A 20,345-nucleotide genomic window follows, 5' to 3' on the forward strand; every position below is an offset into this window, starting at 1 on the left:
CCTTTGTCTCTAAGGAGCACTGCGAGGTGGTGACTGTCTCAGTTACAAAATGCAGTAAGCTCAGGTACTCAGCCCTCTAGTAACAGTTTTCATTCAGGTGCCTGACTTCAGGCATCCATCCTGAAACAAATGCACACCAATATTTGTCCCTGGTTGTAGGACACCCTAAATATAAGGCTGCTTCAAAAGCATACTTTTAGAAAGCTTTGCCAATGGCAGAGCTGGGAATAATACTCAGGACTAGAAATACAGCAATACCTGTGTTTTCTACTAGAATACCTGAATTTCTACCCACAACTTTCTACTCTTCTAATACATCACTGCCCACAAACTTCGAGATTTACAGATCACTTGAAAAACAAAATCCTTTTTGGATAAACCATACACAGCCTGAAAGTCAATGCAGTAAATATTCAAGACAATAATCAAAACCAAACATCCACCTAATCAAGAAATCTTTTCACTACCATTTTGCTCAGATCAAGGAACACTTGGTATATATTTCTGTTCTGAACAAGAATGGGAATGTCCTTCTTAACCAGGATAGAAAATCAAAGTTAAAAGCAACAAAGTGATTGAATAGCCAAGGGCCCTCAGTCACAGTCTCCAAGATTACGTTCATAATGCGCTTCAGAAAGGGCTCATGAGCAGTTAGCGGAATCCAAGTTCTCCTATATACAAACAGGTTTTAAAACGATGGTAAACAACCCTATGCTACCTTCTACTTGTGATCCCACATGCCTGTAATAGACATAACTTAAAAGACTCAATGAGTACATAACATCAGGAGGTTGTCTATTTAACCATTTTTAATCTACAAATTAAGTTTCTGATAAGAAGTGTCATCAGCCTGTCTTTTTTAAAGTTAACTATTTCTATTACTTATCTACTTCTGAGAACATTTACGTGTGCAAGAAATCCTAGTGGTATCAAACCTCAATGCAAGTCTGAACCTGGTTAACAGTTCACAACTAACAGTTCACATATAGTGAAAACAGAATTAAGAAACATTAAAGTGCTGCAAAAAATGCTCAAGAAGTTCACTTGAGGGTGTGAATGGACAATGGAACAACTGAGGCACTACGAAGAAATAATACTTTTTGAGTATTCCTAAAATCACTTTCCAAAGTGCCTCTTCAAAGCCATTTGTGTTCATGAGTTCATATCTGAAGGCTTGAAGAAAGTGTCCCAATTCATTTTAGAATTTGATATCCAACAGATTAAACACATTCATTTAAACAAAGGGAAATAATTCCAAAGGATGAAGCATTACACAAACACAAGCATATTTAGTGTTGAATCTATTCAGTGTGACTGAAGTTTTATCTCAACATGTCCCTTAAGAGAAAAAAGGCAGTTAAAAAGATGCATTTGAAAACAAAATGCTTTGTCTAAGAAATATCAGTTGCCCTATCAGTTTGAAAAAGAATGATTAAGGAAAAGCCCTTGTCTGATAGATTATCTAGAGGTGAAACCTTTGAGGTTTAGATACTGACAGAGGTGAAAAGCCACTGCTTTAGAACAGTGAATGAAATTGACAACCTTCTACCATCTGTTAACCAAGAACTTGTCTGGTCTCCAGTGTCTGCCACTGAGGTTCTAGAGCCGAAGTTTAACATCCTATTTAACACTAGGATTCTATCTATTTAACAAGATCCTAAGAGTCACCACTACTTCAGGCCTTCTCCTGGCCCTCTTACTCCTTACCTCAGCAAGTCTTGAAGAAATCATTGAGCAATTTACAGGGACTGGAAGTGAACAACGTTGACGACTGCTCTGTGTGGATATTAACTATGCCAGAACTCATTTCATAAGAATGAAGAGTTTGTCATTTTAAGTTGTGCAGACTGTTGTGTGCCAGATGACTTCTGCCTTCCTCCCTGGAGACAGCTACTGAGCCAGCTCTGAACAGATGCGGCCTTACAGACCACCTTCTTCTGGAAGCATCAGATAGTCAAAACACTTTTATGGCCTCCAGACAATTAATTTCTCTCTTTAAAACAAAGCACACACACACAAAAGCCCTATCTCTACTAGGAAGCAGCAGGGGCCCCAGGCAGCAGCTTCCAGCTCTTTTGTTCTGCTCAACTTGTGAACCCAGGAGAACCTGCCTCACAGCTGCAGAAGTGGGAGATCTTCCCTCCATGTTTTAGCAGGGAAGACACTGTGGTGCAGTAGCATCAGGCACAAGGATATTCCACCACCAGTCCTAAAGTGTTTCCCTAACAGCAAGCTGAAGAAAAGTTGAGAGAAGATGTTTGGGGGGTTTTTTTGGGTTTTTTTTTCCCCCCCTCCATTTTCTCCATAGGTCAACTCATGCTTTCCTTGCTGAAAAAATTTAGGACAATCAATGTGAAAAAAAATTAGGCCAGAGGATGAGAGACATGGGAAGAGCTGACCCTATGCCTTCTCTTATTAAACAAAACTTTGTTGCTTTGCATGCAATCCATAGAATATTAAACTCTACATACTCTGGAGTTGGCTTGAAGCCTAACAAAACTGGAACCACCCCATCCTTATTGGCTTTATATAGATAGGTACAGAAATATACAAAGTTGAGATGATTCATGCTCTCTGGAATGAAGGGCAGCAGCACAGCTTTGCTTAAGCAGAGATATTCATGGGAGGAGGCAAAACAGAATGAGCACTCTTATGGCTGGGAAAAGCTGCTAAAGGTTGTTCTTGGTAGTTATTGAAAAGGAAGAACCTAAAATTAAAATAAACAGCTCCCACCTGTCATAAGAGTCTCAAGCTTATCCCTCTTTGGGAGTTAGTTACCAATTTAAGTTATTTGAGGAGTTCCTCTGCATATGGCACAACCAAAAAACAAGGCAAAGGCAAGGTACATTATCAAATTAAAAAACTATCCAATACACATAAAAATCTGAGTATTATGCTTCTTAAAAGGCAATAATGCACTCCATAGATAGGCATAAAGTACTGCTATGAGCTCTAAATTAAATGGAAGCTCAAGATATTTTTAGCAATATTGATATATTCCACATTTTTCTTAAATACACAAGTGATACTTCAGTGCTTTAATCAAAACAGTACTTCAAAAATGCACAAATAAAACTCAAGCACCCAAGTACTGTAGAAATGTTCTGAAAGTATTTTGAAATTCTTAATAACCACCTCAGGAAGTCGTACTTCCTAAGAAAAACTAGATTATTTTCAAAAAGTTTTATCTCAGAGACTGGGGATAACAAACTAGAGAATGACTATAGATTTAAGGGTGCTGATGTAATCTTTTTCTCACACAGTAACTAAACTCTGCAGAAAGAAAGCAATGTCAGATTATACTATGCCGCTACACAGACCCAAAATTCATTGTAGTACGTTTTACTATTGCACTAATGAGATGCCAGCTCTGGCTAAACAGCTATACAGATGTCTAACCTTCAGGAGCCAGGATAACCATGTGTCAAATTTCTGTGGCTTTGCCACTTGATATTTTGGGTGTATGCCTTCATTTGTGATAATAAATATCAGGCCACAAGATATAATGTATCCTCAGATATCTAATATATTTAACACTCAAACCAGCTTGAAAATCTAAACATTTCTGCTGTTAGCTTTGAGTTCTCCTCAAAGAATTATGCTACAATATATACCAGATGAATAGGCTAGGGATAACACAACCATTGCCAGTTGTTAGGATGGGTTTCTCTGCCATTTTGTATGTATATTTTTTTTATCCTGCAGTATTCACAGAGTTCAATCCTCCCTCCTCCCCTCAATGCCTTCATTAGGAAGATCTAAATCCACTGTCCTTCCACACATTTTAATGCTGAAGACTGAAAATTTGAGTTACTCCTAATCATATCTTGCGTATAAGCCAGGCACGAAGAAAGGTTTGTACGCAAGACATTTGTAGAAACAGACAGAACAGCACTATATATTTTAAGTATCAATTAATAGGCCCCAAGGCATTTTCTTTACATAGCAAATGGGGAAATGCGATAGCAAAGTTAAACAAATGACACAGCATCAGACAGCCAGTCTGGAACAGTGAAGGCAGCAGAATTCAACCCCAGCCTCTCATTTAAAACACCTTAATGACAATGCACTTCCTTCTGTATGCATATGCTTATATAGAATGTATTCTTACTATGTTAGCTTCTGCACCTTTGCAACCAAACAAGTAATTAGGAGAAACTGCTGCAGCTTAAACAAAGCCAATAGCATTACACTGACATGTATCTTCCAAAATCTGGTACTGTTGCAGTATGCACCTAAGAGGAGGGCTTTTGTTTGACCCTGTACAAACCTAAGGAATTAGCATTATAGCTGAGTAAACCCACATGATGCATCTCAGAGGTCCAGCTCCTTGCTGATAAAGGCCAGAACACCAAAACTGCAAATGAAGCAACACTGAATACAATTTTATGCAGTATTGCTAGAAAAGTCCTCCCTCCTCCAACAAAAACAATAGCAACAACTGTCCTTTCCTCTATTACCAGTCTCTTAGCTTATACAACTTCAGACTTGCAATGGAAAACAACCACACACACACACACACATATATATATATATATGTATGTGTATATACATAAAAATATAAATAGAAAAGCCAATCAGTAGGGTCAAGTCGCTCTTTTTACACTTACGTTTTCAGAGTTGTCTCCAATCAAACTAACGCTCCAAGACCAGAACTATCACATTAATGGTTACTTTATTATCTACAAAACCTTTTCTGGCCAAAGCAGTAAAGACTCTATAGAAGTCCGATAACTTTACAAGGTGACAGCATTTCTGTGTTTATTGTAAGCCATTTCTATTGCAAATTGCTAACAACTTTTCAAAGTGCAACACTGATTTGGAAATGCAGGCATACTAATACATCAATTGCCATGACTAATGTATAAACTTTTAATGACCTTGGCAAAATCTTTCTTTCATTGGGCAGGTGCCACTATTTTGACTGTACAAAATGTTTTGGAAATGTGTTGAAAATTATACATGTTTTGGAAAATATTTCAGGATTTCAGTATAGCAAATGAAGCTATATTAAATAAAAGTTTGACATGAAGGAGAAAACACTCCAAAGTTGTGCAAGTCTTTTTTTTTTTTTTTTTTTTTAAAAAGAGACATCCTCCAAGTGTTGTACATTCACAGAATGTTGACTTTTTATCCAAAGTAAGAAGATAAAACATTATCTTGAATGGTTTTCAGTTTCATTCAGTCACTGTCATCTTCTTGGTTCAGACCACCTCCTTGTTCAATACTGCCCTCTCCATCGCTTTCCTTGTCCCAGTCTTTCATAGATGCTCCCATCATGAAGTCATCACGCAGTATATTCCATTCTGGCCCCTCTTCAGACTTCACTTCACCCTGAATATTTGAAGGGAAGAGAAGAGGGAACAGAGGAAGATGAGGTGAATGTGAAAGGCAGTAAAAGATGGAAGCTCTTCATGCAATCAAAATAACACCTCTCATACTATTAAAATTTGTATTGGCAGACTTACTGAGGGCTAGCTCTTTATGCAAATGGTATGCAGAAAAATGCAGGACGATCATAAATTACTTGATGCTAATAAGCAAACTTGTTTAAACCAACCAATAAAAGAAACACAGAAACAAAACAATTACTCCTTATGGATGAAACAGTCAACCCTGGGCATGGCTTCCTTTATTAAAATCTTTCTTGGCAATCAGAATGGATTTGTGATATCATTTACTAACCTCCAGGTGCTGCTTCATTAGAGCACTTCTTGGCACATTTTTTACACACAAATATGGATTTAATAAAAGCTTAAAAACCCCCAAATTTAATATTTAACATATTCTGTGATATGTGAACCAAATCCCCTTTATGTGGATTATTACCTCACTACCTGAGCTTGTCATATGGTACAAAGCTGCCTCTAAAAGAAACAAAGTTGATCTGCACTCAGCAAGCCAACAACACCTTACTCCAAATTTCCTACCTCTTGGAAGTGGATAAACTGAGGCCACACTACACAGACTGGTGAATAATAAAGAAAAGTGACAGGAGTGCAGTTTTAGGTTAGCACTGAAAACAGTGCTTGGCTGCAGTTCTTCCAAGTGACAGATCATATTTGGGCAGTGCAACAGCCCCATCCTGTGGCAACAGTTTTAATGAACAGCTTGAGGCTATTTCTACATTCTTACAGGAAAATAACTACAAACCGTTCAATCTACTGACGAAGGATTTCAGTGGTTTAAACCTTAGTAGCAAAATACTTCTGAGGAACAACGTGGCTCAGTGTCCAGCAGGCAAGCAAAAAATTGTCCTACCAAAGTGAAGTCAGGGGCACTGAAAACAATAAATTACTTTTGCAAGGTCTTTGAAACAAAGTTAACAGAGTCACCTCAGGTGTGCTTTTCCCATTCCCCTGCTCAAAAGGGCAGACCTCAACTGACTCACCCTAGTTTAAGTAACTATCACCTCCTGATTCTGTACAGTGGATGGGGTTCATCTGTTACAGCATCTTCTGCAGATGCAGCTTTGCCTACTAGATGCAAAACCCACAGTAAACGTATGATCACTGTAGACATTTGTTCATGCTGCTTCTTTGTCATGCATCTAGGATCATGCAATATATAGAACTATAGCATATTTAAGCTGATGTCTGTGCAATCCTTGGGAGAGAGTAGTGTAAAGAATTTAACAGCAGGAGAAATGAGGAATAGAGAATGCAGGCCCATCACTATAAATCTAACACATCATATCACACCAACAGAAGTTATTTGAGTGTGAAAAGTCTGCCGAAGAGATGTATTTTTAATAGGTAACCAAAGTAGAAATGCTAAATGTGACTTCTCCTCCAGTTATTTCTGGATTACTCTCACAAAAATAGGATAGCAAGTCTTAACACTTTCCTTCCCAAAAGGAATCTCCCAGGGCCCAGTTCAAGAAAAGAGAAACTCTACAGCTGTTCCTCAAAACGCTTGCACTGTGTTTTGTTTTGGGTTTTTTTTGCCTTCACAGCTGCTCTCATTAATGCCTACTCCTAAGAGTAACTCTGCCATCCCAACCATCCCCCTTTTCCCTAGGGTAGTGCCTCCTAGCTGCTTTCCACTCTTGCAGTAATTCACTTCAAATGCTATACCCAGTAAAGCCTGAAATCATCTCACACAGGGTAATCAATTACCTGGAATTAAAGAGTTACAGATAAGGTAGGACTCTAGGCAGACCTTAAGATGTTCACATGGGAATAATCTGTTTTAGTGCAAACACAGGTACTCTGTTCTGGGATGCAAGGACAGGGTAGCCTTTTTTTTTCTCCCTTTTAAACTACATTTCAGTTGTTTTATATGTTTACCTTTGCAGAGTAGAGAAAGGTCAAAAAGATTACAAAAGTCACCAAGCTTTTTCTTTTTTAATCCCAGACCTTTTATAAATCACTCTTTGAACGTGCCACAGAGTAAAATTTGAAATACCTAAATGGAAAAAATCCCATCTTGCTTACAAAACAATCCAATTTTCTTTTTTTCCAATAATAATAAAACCAAAAGAGACTTTTTTTTTTTCTCCAGATGCACAGAACAGGGATTTTTTGTTTGTTTAGTTTTTTAAACAGCACAGAAGCAGTAGAATGATTGTCAGCAGTGACAGTGAAAGGCTCAGGGTTTGAAAAGCCCAATGCTCAAATTCATCACAAGCTACTATTCAGCAACCCTCAGCCCTTCTTTCTGGCTATGGCAAGTGAACAACGGGACAAAAGCAGGACCTCAACAAAAGAGGGATGCTGATCCTTCATAGCATTACCCGCTATGTAAGGTACCACAAAGGTCTGAATAGAGTTTTACAACAAGCCCTAAGAAGAAAGACATGTCCATGCCTCAAAGATGAAGATTAAACGTTTGAAAGCAAATATTTAATGAATTTTAAGCATGCTCCCAAGTGAAGAAAACCCCATGTTTAGTATCTTCATTCCTAACTCATTTACTGCTCTATTTTCCCTTTAGAATAAAAACTCGCCAAATCTATTGTATCACAAAACATTCCTGGAGTCTTAAGAAAACATGCAGCAAGATTATTTGTATAACTAATAATTAGTTCAACTGTAACATCACTTCCCAACTTACTTTATATAAGAACGTTAACACACTTGGGTTTTCAATGCCATAATCTAGTTTCATCTAAATAAAACAAAACTGATTCTTGGCATGTGGAAAATAAACCAGCTTTCATTCTACACAACTCCTTTTGAACTTCCAGTCAGCTGTTCATCCACATCTCCCACATTTCACTACAACACTGAAGTCCCCTTTGAACATCCCCAAACAAAAACAAAGCAGGCTATATAAACATTAGTGTGTAACACTACATAAAGTGGATCCTTTGGTAAGGCAGTGAAAAATTCTGGTGGTGTTTTTTTTGCCCTCTCCTTTTTTATACCTACATTTCAATGGGTTTGTTCTTTGCCTGAAGGTGTTGCAAGCTATTTCAAAAGGTCTGAGAGGCAGCAGATAGTAAAACAGCTCAGGAATCACTGGTACATAGTAATGCACTTGTTATCACGAGCTGAAATAAGACAGACCAAAAAGCAGAGTGTGGTTACTCTAGTGCAGATACTTATTTGCTGGGGCAGACCGATAGTTGGGTTGAAAAGAGATCACATAAATAAACAGCATCTTGCCTGCTTGGTGTGCCACCTAAGCAATCACAGCATTAGCTCAAGTTTGACACAAGTAGGGCTCTGTAGTGGGGATGTACTTCCCAAACTAATTCTGGTTTGAAGACATACCCTCTAAAATCTGCACCAGGACAAGATGAACTGAAAATCTTAGTCAAGTCCTAAAAAAACCAAGCACCCCCCCCTTAAACAAAAAAACCTTAGGTCTGTCACCTGGAACAAGCAGTTGTCCCTTGCAGGATCTGGGCTGGAATTGCCTCCTGGATGCTTCTGGAAGAACTGGCCTATGAAAGCCCCATGGCATCATCATCATCATCAGCTATATGATCAAGATCAAGTTAGAAATCTCCCTGGTTTGGTTCATTTCTTTACCACCGCAAAAATCTGTAGCTACATAAGTCACTCTTGGTAAACGACATCACAGTATCTTCAACTGACACCTGCCAAACTCAACACTGGAACTGTGGCAGACTGCACTGCCACTGAGGTGGGAGATCAATCCTATCTACCCATTCTGAATCTGTCAGAAGCAGTAATGGGATACTTGTAACTGCACATGGCTGCTTTAGTCTGCAAAGGAGTGCCTTAGCTCAAAGCCTTCTTCCTTTGAAAGCTTAAGAAAATTAAGTTCAGTCTGTCTAAGTCACAGGACCTTGTCATTTTCATCTGTTGCTTTACTGGCACAGCAACATCTTAAAACCAGAGCAGGAAAGCTTGCCAGAGCTTTTCAGAACCTTACGCATAAGCAGACCGAAGTCCCATAATGCTCACTGGTAAGTAACGGCATTGAAAGGTATGTCTTGAAATCAGAGTGCACAGAGTAAAGACAGCATTTCACTCCGCTTTCCACCCGCTCGTGTCACTTACACGAGCTGAACATACCCCAGTCTCGGCATCTGCCAAACAGCAAACATACCCACAGCACCGAAGAGATTCCCCTGCAGCCTGTGTCCAGGAGACAGTAACTGCAGGGTATTAACAAATTAGTATTTTTCAGACCTAGGAATTACAATCAGCACACTGGGCTCCCACGCTTTTGCTCCATGTACAAGATGAAATGCCAGAGCTTGCAGGGGCATCTCTCTTTACCATCACGCACAGCGAGCGTTTATTTGTACCTGTCAGGAAAGGAATTTCTAACATAAATATCTCTCAAGCAACAACTTTAAGCCCCAAGAAAACAATTCTAACACGTCTAATTAATTTGAACTGCATCTCCAGGTTCCTCCATCTTGCTCAATACAAACATGGAAGACCTTGAAATACAGGGAGGCTTTTGTCACAATGAAGAATGTGTAACTGCCAAAACGCATTCTCACATATATCTGACAATTACCTTCCCATCAGCCTGTATCTTGCTCTGAATGACTGCTGCTATTCTGTTCCTCATCCTCAAGAAAGTTTATTTAAACATCTCAAAAAAATACTAGCATAGGCATACACTGGGGCGTATTAAATCTCCATTAAAAAACCCAACCCAAACCAAAACAAAAACCCACAACCCCCACCAACGCCCCAAAAAAACCACAACCAAAAAACACTTGGAAGAGAGGGGAGGACATGGAAAACAAGGAACACCAGTATAATAATGTATCCTAAATTTGATTTCAGGAATATCCAAGCTCACAGGCTAAGAAAGTAAGTTTCCTCTAGGTTGGGAAGAAGTAAATAAAATTGCAGCTGAAGTATCCAAAGCAGCAATATAAGCAGAAAACAAAATTTAATGATTTTTAATAGAAAAATCATACTTGGGTTTAATCATCAGTGCTGCTTTCAACTAATTTGAATTACAGTGAGATCTTGACTGTAAGAAAGGTTCCTATGTACACCTGATTCCAAACAGACATAAAACCACAGATCTGGAAACTTGAACTTCTGAGCTGAAGTCTCACAGCAACTCATGTTGACTTTGGGAAGCATTTTTGAGCTTGCAGAACATGTGAGCTGCACAACAGAAGCCTACTTTGCTGCAGCAGAAATCTGCACAATCCTTTATTCCTTAAGGTGAGAGTAATTCAAGATCCATTTGTATCCTCTCTCTGAATGAGAAATTAGAGTGACTGAACTAAGTTGCCTTGGCATATGTGAAGTGACACTATACTGCGGATATCAGCAGTGGCACATGAAATTTACTCAGACCACAGTCTTTTGTGCACACTAGAATCGGCATTTCTAGTAAATAAATCTAAGAGTGAAATTTTTTTACACTGTGTTTTGAAACCTGCTGTTCCTGTTCAAACTTCTCTGTAAGTAACGCACTGGAGTTATTACTACAAGAACAACAAATACCGATTTTCCTTTTAAGCACGGCCAGAAGACCACCCAGAGCTTAATGACCCGCATGAGGAATCACCCCATCCTCACGTCCTCCTCTAGAGTTTACTACAACTGGGGATGTGTGAATGAGAAGGAATGCTTTGGGTTGGCACGCAGAGGTTTAAACGTGCCCCAGCCTTAGAAGGGTCAGAACTGAATTACAGAAAATCTAAAAACAAGCATTCATCTGGACTTAAGCAAAGAAGAAAAATCATTAGCATTGTTATTAAATGCTCAGTTGCAAAGAAGAATCACAGAAAGAGCTTATGAGAAGAGAGATTTCCTCAGCCTTAGTTTGTCAGAAACCTCATAAATCAGTATTTCTGTTAGAAAAAGCAAAAATATTTTAAGAATTTAAGTGTAACATAGGGTCCTTCTGCATACAGGATGCTCTGGAACTCCTCAGCCCATGGTGTGCTCCAGCTCTGATAGCAGCCATCTCGGAAATCCTTCTGCTGCACAAGGAATTTCACCACATGCTGCTGCAAGACAACGCCTGCCCATAGTGGCACTGAGATTCCCTCTACATGTTTTAATTAGATGATGAACAGCATGGGCATGCTACACCCAGGAGCTACTCACAGAAAATAAAAACTCACCTGAAAATAAACCTCACCTAATGAAGCATAATCTTATAACTAAGTTACAACACAGGTATGAACTGCTACCTTTACCCATGGAATATATTCTCATGGATTATATTTTGTAATTTTTAACTCATGTTCTGTAAAATACCAGGCAAAATGACAACGTCCCAAATATCAAATAATTACATCACTGTTTTTATGACTGTCAGGCCAAACAACTCCACTGATATAAAGAAAAAACGTCTCCAAGTAAGCATTTTTAAGTAGGTACAAAATAAAAATTAGCTCAAAGTAGTCTGCAAATTATTACAGAAAAGACATCTAGAAAGAGAGAAATAACACATTCCCTGTATTAGGTTATCATGCAACATATCAGGACAGAGAGTTTCCAGACAGGATAATTTTCAGTATGGCATCACTGCTCATTTTCAGTCATGTTTGGTTTTTCCTCCTCTTAAAAACCAAAACTGCTTCATTATCCTCATCTGTATGCTTTTACCTTCAGATCTGCAATATCTGTTTATCAGCAGTTATACTATTGACAGTGAAATTACTGCCTACCATACTGGCCACTACCATCTCAGTATTCACCTGTGGCCCCTACCCCTTCTTCATCTGTAAGTCTCCATTCAGCTTTCATGTTTCTCCCACTTGAACGATAGGATCCTTAAAGCAAAGAATGCACAGCACCTAGATCAATTAATTCTCAACACAAACACCCAATGAGTTCTGTGGTTAAAAACAACATATGATCAAGACTTCTGTATTGCTTATCAGACAAAAATTTGTGTACTAAGTTATGGTATTCAAAGTAGGTGCATCATGAGCTCTTTGTTCATAAGCCATGCAATGTTTAAGGTAGCTGCAGCCCTTCATGGAGAATCCTAATTCTGGCTTGAAAATGAGACAATGTTGTCCATCAGACTGAGCCTCGGGTAACCCCAGTCCACAAAATATTGTTCATTTTGTACCAAAAGAAGTCAACTAGTATTAGTTAATTACCAAGAGCAAACTTACACGGACTCCTTCTTATCAGCTTCCATCAATAATTCTAAAAGGAAAATAACAAACCAATAATTTTTCCATATGGATGGGATTAAGAATAAAGGAAGAAAGAACTTTCCTAGAATACTTTGCAACTCAACCCTGAAAGAAATAACACACAGATTCTCACAAGTGATAAAAAAGGCTTCTATCCATCAGCTGGATCTGCATTTCTTAGTGTTTTTGCTGCAGTAATGAAGACATGATGGAGTTAAAGGATCAGCCTAAACATTACCCAGATCCACAACATCCTTGTTAGCTACACAGTTGCCGAACCATCAAGCTGTATCTGGAAAATATGCAGCTACACCAAGATTGCCCAGTAAAGAGTGTCCATTCAAGACTCAAGCCTTCAATGTGCTATCAAAGTCAAGTACTAACATCTTTCAACAACCTACGTTAGACAAATACTTTTGAGTCACAACAGACTTTTCTCAGATGTCACCCATTTACGCAAGACACTTAGGCACTATCTCGGCTGGGTACCTAAAATTTTCTGCAGGTTTTTACAAAAGCTTGCCTGTTGGCAAAGTATGGAAACATGCAGGCCCACAGCTGTGTGGAGTATTTTTTGATCCTTTTTTAGAATAAATTATAGCAGCTTGCAGATTTATGAATAATCTGAATGTGACTCAGATTATTTCCTACAAATGATGCTGAAATCATCCACTGTTTTTCATTATGATCCAGCAAAAGGCCTAATAAATTGAATCCCAAAAGGTCCTCTCAATCAACGAAGGCTGCAGCAATGACCCAAGTCCTTCACTTCCAGCACTTAAGAAATCATTGCACAGAGGAGCTGATGAGGAAGAAGTGGGGCTAATAAAAAGCCTCCTCTTCCTGACTCAGGATTTCCACTTATATTTGAGGTCTGAAACAAGAATAGGGATCCAAAAAACTACAAGGCAGGAGGGAGGAAAAAAAAAAAAAAACCACGAAGAACTACGTTTTGTGTACTTTTATTACCAAATATGAAATACTGAAGTTTTTATGACTACTAAGCAGCTTGTCTGGCTAAACCTCCCTACCCTCATTGCTCCTGCTTTTACTTAAACGGCTTTCGCAACATATCCTAAATGTTTGCAAATCCCAGTTTCATTGACTTTATATTCCTGTAATTTCCCTCACACTGTTGAGGGTGAGTGGCAAACTCATTAAGGAACGGACCACGGCCCTCAACACTCCCAGGCTGCTTTCTAAAAGCATTTAAACCTGAAGAGAGAATACGTAAACTTCCTGTGATTCCAATCCCTTATCTTGGCCATCTGGCTACCCTTTCTCTGCATTTCTGACCCTTGCATCTCCTCCTCTGTTTCTGTATGGGTTTTCCCAACGCCTGCAGATGGAGAAGAAATGACACAAACCACATGCAGAACACTGTCCAGGGTTCAGCAACAAACCAAAAAGAGGTTAGATCTTTACAAGAAGACAGTTTAGTATAATTTGTAATAACAGTCAGTTTTAAAAATATATATGTATATTTTCTAACCTTTCTAACTATATTTTCCCACATAAAAAAAAAATAAATACTGAATTTAGTAACCTTCTAACCATTGAAAGCTGGAAGCAGTTTGACCCACCACTCCTGAAGTCTACCAAGATAAACAGATGAGTAGGTGCCTACAGAGGTCATTTAATACACATGTGCTAGTTCAACACTGGAAATCAGAACATTTTATACTTTAACAAAACTTCAAAGTAAGGGAATCACTTTTCAAGATAATTTCTGATAGAAAATGCTTAGATAGGGGAAACAAACTGGTTCAGATAGACAAGCTCCACCCAATCTTTTTTAATTTCAGAGAACATTTTTTATAAAACTTTAAGAAATGTTTGGATATATTTTTCTCTAAGTACATTACCCTGCCTATAAGAGTTACAAACAAAGCCAAAAGTGGAGAGCTGCTTTTATAAGGCTTCCAACTCAATTTACCAGATAAAAGTCTAATAGGATTTGACTTTTTGTGCTTTGTATACTTACAGGAAGATCAAAAGAAGATGTATACCACAAGTTTTTCAAATGTGGTTGTTTTAGATTCAGTTTTACTGAAAAAAAAAAAAAGCCTTGCAACATCATCTGGATAAACAGAACACCATCACAGTATCCTGTGCACTAATAATCAAACGGCAAGGCAAGTTGGTCTCAAATATGACAGATGGAGCCATCTCAACGTTGCTTGATATTTCAGTCACAGGTCCCTGTGGTTTATATTGACTTACAAAATTCCAAATTTCAACTGCTTCAGGCTGAAGGCTTTTGTGATGTTTCAACTAAAATCACTTCAGCCCTTTTCACAGGAAGATGAACTTAAAACATTTTGTCAACAGCTCTAAGGAGGAAAGAAAGACATTTCCTACAGGTATCCATTAAAACCTTGCACCATTCACTCTTTTTGGACTTAAAAACCAGTTAAGGACGTATTTTAGAGCTGGGAATGTGTCTTTTGCTATCTCCATGAACATCTTCCTGGATCTGGTCCACGAACATCTGGAGGACTGCCCTCCCCAAACCTGAGGTCATCACCTCAGTAAATACAATAGGCATTTAGTATCCAAATTCTCTTAAAATATCTGTCCTCACTGATCACATACTGTCTGCATCTTAGAAGACAGCATTAAACTGGACCATGCGTGACTCATGATGACAAAAAGGGAACTGGTCTGTCTGTGCAAGCAGTTGTCAGTGCTGCTCTTGCATTAGGCACCAGGATGCCCGGCTGCGTGTTTGGCCCTCAGGTGCAGGGGGAAAACAACCTGCCAGGAACACAAAACATGAAGAGGATAAAAAAAAAAGGCTGATGGAAACAGAGTGCAAAAATCACATTCTTTCTCCCTTCCTGACTTTTGATCAAGGAACTAAAAAAGAGAGCAGAAAGGGAAATCTTGAGCATAAAAATACAGGGGAAAGGGTGTATCTAGTGAAATACAGCCATCATACAGTCCTTAATCCTCTTCTCTGGAGTTAAACTCACAGTGTCAAGCTCTTGACATGTATCAATCAAATACACATAAAAAGACTGATAAAGACCTTCAATCCCATGTTAACACAGATGTGTGTTATTAGCTATGGCAACAGACAGGGAACTGAGCTTGTACGTCTTAAAAACCTAACTCTGCTGATGACCCAAAGTGGCTATGCCAATATATTTTCCTGTAAACAGATCTGAAGTAAAAATGTCACCATCAAACAACTTCTAGTATTGCACAACAACCCTTTACCTTAAAGAACATAAGGAACTTGGGATATAGCAAACTGGTGGCAGGCTGCACTGCATTTATCCCTAACGATAAAAAATAGAATACAGCACACAATTAGGTAGTCAGCAACCTTCTAGTACAAAACAAAAAAACTACGTTAAAAGTATCAGCTCCAAACATAGATGAGGTGACCTTCAAGAAAGTGTGTGCACTTTTGGGAAAAACATACTAAATGTACGACTTATAAAGGAATCCAAATTAAAAGTTTCTGTGCATGTGATGGGAAGACATTTATTAAAACTGGGAGAACACATCTACTCGGGCTGCAGCTGAACTAAATTAATACTTGGCTGCTCCCTCAAATCTGCTGGAATACATGCACGCCTGGTTACTCCTTCAATTAGTTCTGTAAAACCAGCACACAACAGCTGTAGTAATAAACTTCAACTACTCTGCAACGTCATTAGCACCTAAAAAAAAAAAAAATTCCCTTTAAGATTAAAAGATCTGTTGATACACCTTACCAAATTTCTAGAAGTCGTCTATGCCTTCATTCATACTTCAGAAATAAACTATTTTCTAGAGTTCCTTGAAGCAATTGTTCAGATTACTGTCCCTCCAACCAGGTATATGGATGAAAAAAATAATCTCTTCCCCACCCCTCCCATTTGCACTGTGGAAAAAAGCAGAACAACATGCCAATGGCCAGTAGTTATGCAGCTGCAAGAAAAAGAAGGCTGTCACTCTCACAAGTTTTAAATGGATGTAATTTTTAATCTGGAAAGCACATTTATATCCCCATTTAACCTGAAAAATTGAAGTCCCCATGCCACTTCTTATGTCCCAGCAAGAACAGCAGTCAAAGTCAGAAGTGTGGTACACCTCCTGTCCTTCAACAATCTTCGAACTACGGCTTAAAATTAAAATATTTATGAACATTAAAAGTCTTATGAACAAAAGAAAAAAGAAATCTATAACAAACCTGACTCTAATCACTGTGTTTAAAAATTACTTACCAAACACTAGGAGCATTTATAAAATACACTTCAGACAGAAGGAACTTTTCTGTAAAAGCGTTTTATTTCAAGCCCCATATGAGCAACAGCTGATATGAAATAACACTTGTATTCTTCCCCGCTCATCTTTCTTCCTATCAATAGATTATTTTAGAATAGGTACTATTTTGAGACCAATACACCAATTTTTTCCAGATGCCAACACAACACAGGAAGCAAATTTTACCTCCAAGTCGTGTAGAAAAATTACCTTGCAGAATTTGGATCATGGTTACTGAAGTAGACCAGGAAATCCTGCTCTCACTTCCACCATTGAAATGCTCTGCAACAGATGTGGTGTGAGAAAACTTTCAAGTTGGAGCAAACATAGGTAATTCAGAAAACCATGCTACAAAGGCCTAATTCAAAATTAAAGGTTGATGTGTTCAGGTTATGCTTGTCACAAAGAATATTTGTAACTTTCACGCTAGTTATTTATATGTCACTAGAAAATATTTTACCATCTATTAACACTTTACAGGGAGTAGCACAAATGACAAGCAAAAAGCTTCTGGTACTGAATGACCCCGTTGTAATGGACTCGTCGTGAGGGAGAAGAGCTGAGGCTGCTCTGAGAATGTTAGCTCTGTATTTCTTTCTTTTCTCACAGTTATGATTTCAAGATCTCATGTAATTCACTACATCACCCAACAAGTCTGTGCAGCCCTAAGAGATCAGGAACTTCACTCAACCTTGGAATCAAAGGTACTTCCCTAACCCATAATCCTAATAGCACCCAGAAATTTCTTAAGGACCTAAAGAAAACAAAAGATTCCTGCAAGGAATCCTGTACTGCCACTACCTACTTCTGTATTTGTTCTATAGACATAAAGATGACTTCAGCCTCTAGGGCTAGAAAGGCAGCATCTCTGATATGTACCTTTTTTAAACCTGTTGTTTAATAATGTTTCTTATAGTATCTTACAGGTAGGAAGCTGCAAGATACAAGCAACATATACTGAAATTAAGATCTGGCCTGTAAGGATTGTGTTGAACAAGGTTGAAATTTCTCATATCTCCCAATAAATGCTCCCCCAGAAAAACACCCCAAAAATAAAGAAACCTGCCCAAACAAACAAGCGGATTTTTTTAAAAAAGAAAATTATTACATTTTTCTCCTACACTGCAAAGCTTTCAGATAAGATGGTGAGTAGAGGGAAATTAGATGATCTTACCCAGAGGCAAGCATCATGTACAGTACCTTGGAAAAAAAAAAACAGAGAAAAATATTACACAAGTCAGCTGCCTCAGCAAGGATTAGGAAATACCTTGATAAACAGTTAATGATACGAAAAGCAAAGCTTTTGGATCCAGCTCAGAAAAGTAATTACTCCCATCTGGGCACAGAAAACCTGAAGAAGGGCTACAGTTTCAAATGGCACAGGAAAATTTTCACAGCCTTACAGTCCTTCCTTCAGAGCTCCATTAGGCTGGTGCACACTAAGTAATATTTCGGCCAATGCCTAGAAGTATACAAGAGTATAAACAACGTTCTCACAAGGCACAGGTTATCTGTCCTTCCCATCAATGCATGAAGCTGATGGAGACAGAGAACAAACTTTAAAGTGGCTGTGCCACCATGAAATCCCACTACTACAGATGGGCCTTTATACAGCATTTAATTTTGTTTTCTCACAAATACGTATACATATATCTAGTCAATCACAACAGAGCTTTATAAGGGGTTTCTTCAACAATCCTTGACATTTGGAAGAAACCACCTAACTTTCAAAAATATGGCAGTAAATCTTGCATTCAAAAACTACTGCAGAGTAAGAAAAAGCATTTGCCCATTTTCACAAATAGAATCAAGTTTCCCTTCATAGCACAAGGCTTGAGTCAAGAAAGGTTTGCTTTCACTGGGAAAACTTTATTCTGCTATTTTTCTTGCTGAATGCTTGTTATATGTGGGTGGGGTAATGTTTTTATTGTTCTGGAGTGCATTTTAATTGATGGCAGAGAGCCTAGAGTTTGGGATTGGTATCTCTTCAATTGTTTTTGTTGAGATAAATAAATACATTTCCCCCCTCTTTTTAAAAAATGAAATAGACTCCGTACTGTCAAATGCTAAAAACAAAGTAGACTGATACAAAAAAAACCACAAAACAAACAAACAAAAGCTTTCAGATGGCACAATCTACCAAACTCCTGCTGCAAGGAATTCACCACCCAAAAGCCTCATCCCTGCTTACCACCCTCTGAAAAACCCTCAAAGACCAAAGAGCAGAGACGATGGTGGAGGCCAGCAGTACTGTTCAGTGGCTAAATGTTTGCGTTATTCTGAGGAGACTGAAGACCAAATTTTGGCCTCAACCTCAAGGATCAACAACTATGAGGATGGGAGTCTGCTAAATGGGTAAAATATGTTCTCAAGAGAAAATAAGGCAGATTAAGAACAGCTTAAAAAAAGAGTTATTAAAGAGTTTGATTCAGTACTGAATAGAGAGGCACTGAAGCAAATGCAACAAAGGAGAAAGGGAGGTGCATGGTCTACCTAGGCAGACATGGCTTAAACCAACCAAAAATGCCAACCTCCTCCCCAAACAAAAATCCAAATCTACTAGTACAGCCTTTACTAATGAAAAACTCCAAAATCTGAAGATGTTATTCACAAGCAATGTGAAAGGAGCACCTATATCAATACTCAAAACAGACACTGACCAGCCAGCATCTAAAGCATTCCCCACAGCACTTTAATGGAAATATGCTGTTATTGATGCTGCCAAATACGACTTTTTTTTTAATAGTATAGAAGCATTTGCAATTTGTTTTCTGACTTAGTAATTAGAAAATTGCCCTGCTACAATGTGACACAAAGAAAAAAAGGTCCTAGTTTTTGCTCAGCTATTGATTCAATGCCTACTACAATAGTAGTTGGCACTGCTATCATTCCAATTTTTTTTTGCTATTCCAGGGTCGGGGGGTGAGGGGCAAAAAAAAAAAAAAAAAGCCACACACCACACACATGCATGCCCCCCCCACCCAAACAAGCAAGCTGGAATTATTTAAGAAGAAATAAAGTGTCAGCACCAAGCTAAATTGTTCTCATTATCCAAAGAATTTTAAAAATACTTTAATATTACACTTGCATGAAAATTGTATGAGCTCTTCATGCCAGGCAGTGTTTCAGCATGCTCCCCAAGTGCACACAAACAAAAAACATATGACAAACTGTTGCTGTTGTCTCCCAACTGACTAAAGTATTTCTTCCTGGCACAGAAAAGCACTTAGTTAACTGCTGTGAGTCTGGGCCAACAGAAGTATTCCACCCACTACCAAGCACAAAGTTCAAACCTGAACTCAAATACTCTTCAAAAACGTGCAGCTTCTGAAATACGAGAGAGTATGTCTGAGCAACTTGTTTTCAACCCTGAGCTACTTGGTGAGCTGAAAGAACTGATAAAGAGTTGGACGAGTCCAACTATACTACGTCTCTCTTGAGCACATTTGGAAAAAGTAGAACTTGTTAAAATACTTCTTTCCAAAACATCATAACAGCAATAAAGCCACATCAGCCTAACACACACACAGAATTAGGG

General features: G+C 38.4%; 1 protein-coding gene across 1 annotated transcript in view; it reads right to left on the reverse strand.

The window, feature by feature from the left end:
• Positions 1-4,675: 4,675 nt before the first annotated feature.
• RRP15 (ribosomal RNA processing 15 homolog) overlaps positions 4,676-20,345 on the reverse strand; it is a 20,315-nt gene continuing 4,645 nt past the window's right edge. Inside the window, exon 4 of the mRNA XM_010171638.2 lies at positions 4,676-5,334. Within this exon, the coding sequence (XP_010169940.1) occupies positions 5,182-5,334 (153 nt within the window). The 3' untranslated portion in view covers positions 4,676-5,181. The remainder of the gene's footprint in view (positions 5,335-20,345) is intronic.

Source organism: Antrostomus carolinensis, unplaced genomic scaffold (genome assembly GCF_000700745.2).
Source record: "Antrostomus carolinensis isolate BGI_N321 unplaced genomic scaffold, ASM70074v2 scaffold10027, whole genome shotgun sequence".
Lineage (NCBI taxonomy): Eukaryota > Metazoa > Chordata > Aves > Caprimulgiformes > Caprimulgidae > Antrostomus > Antrostomus carolinensis.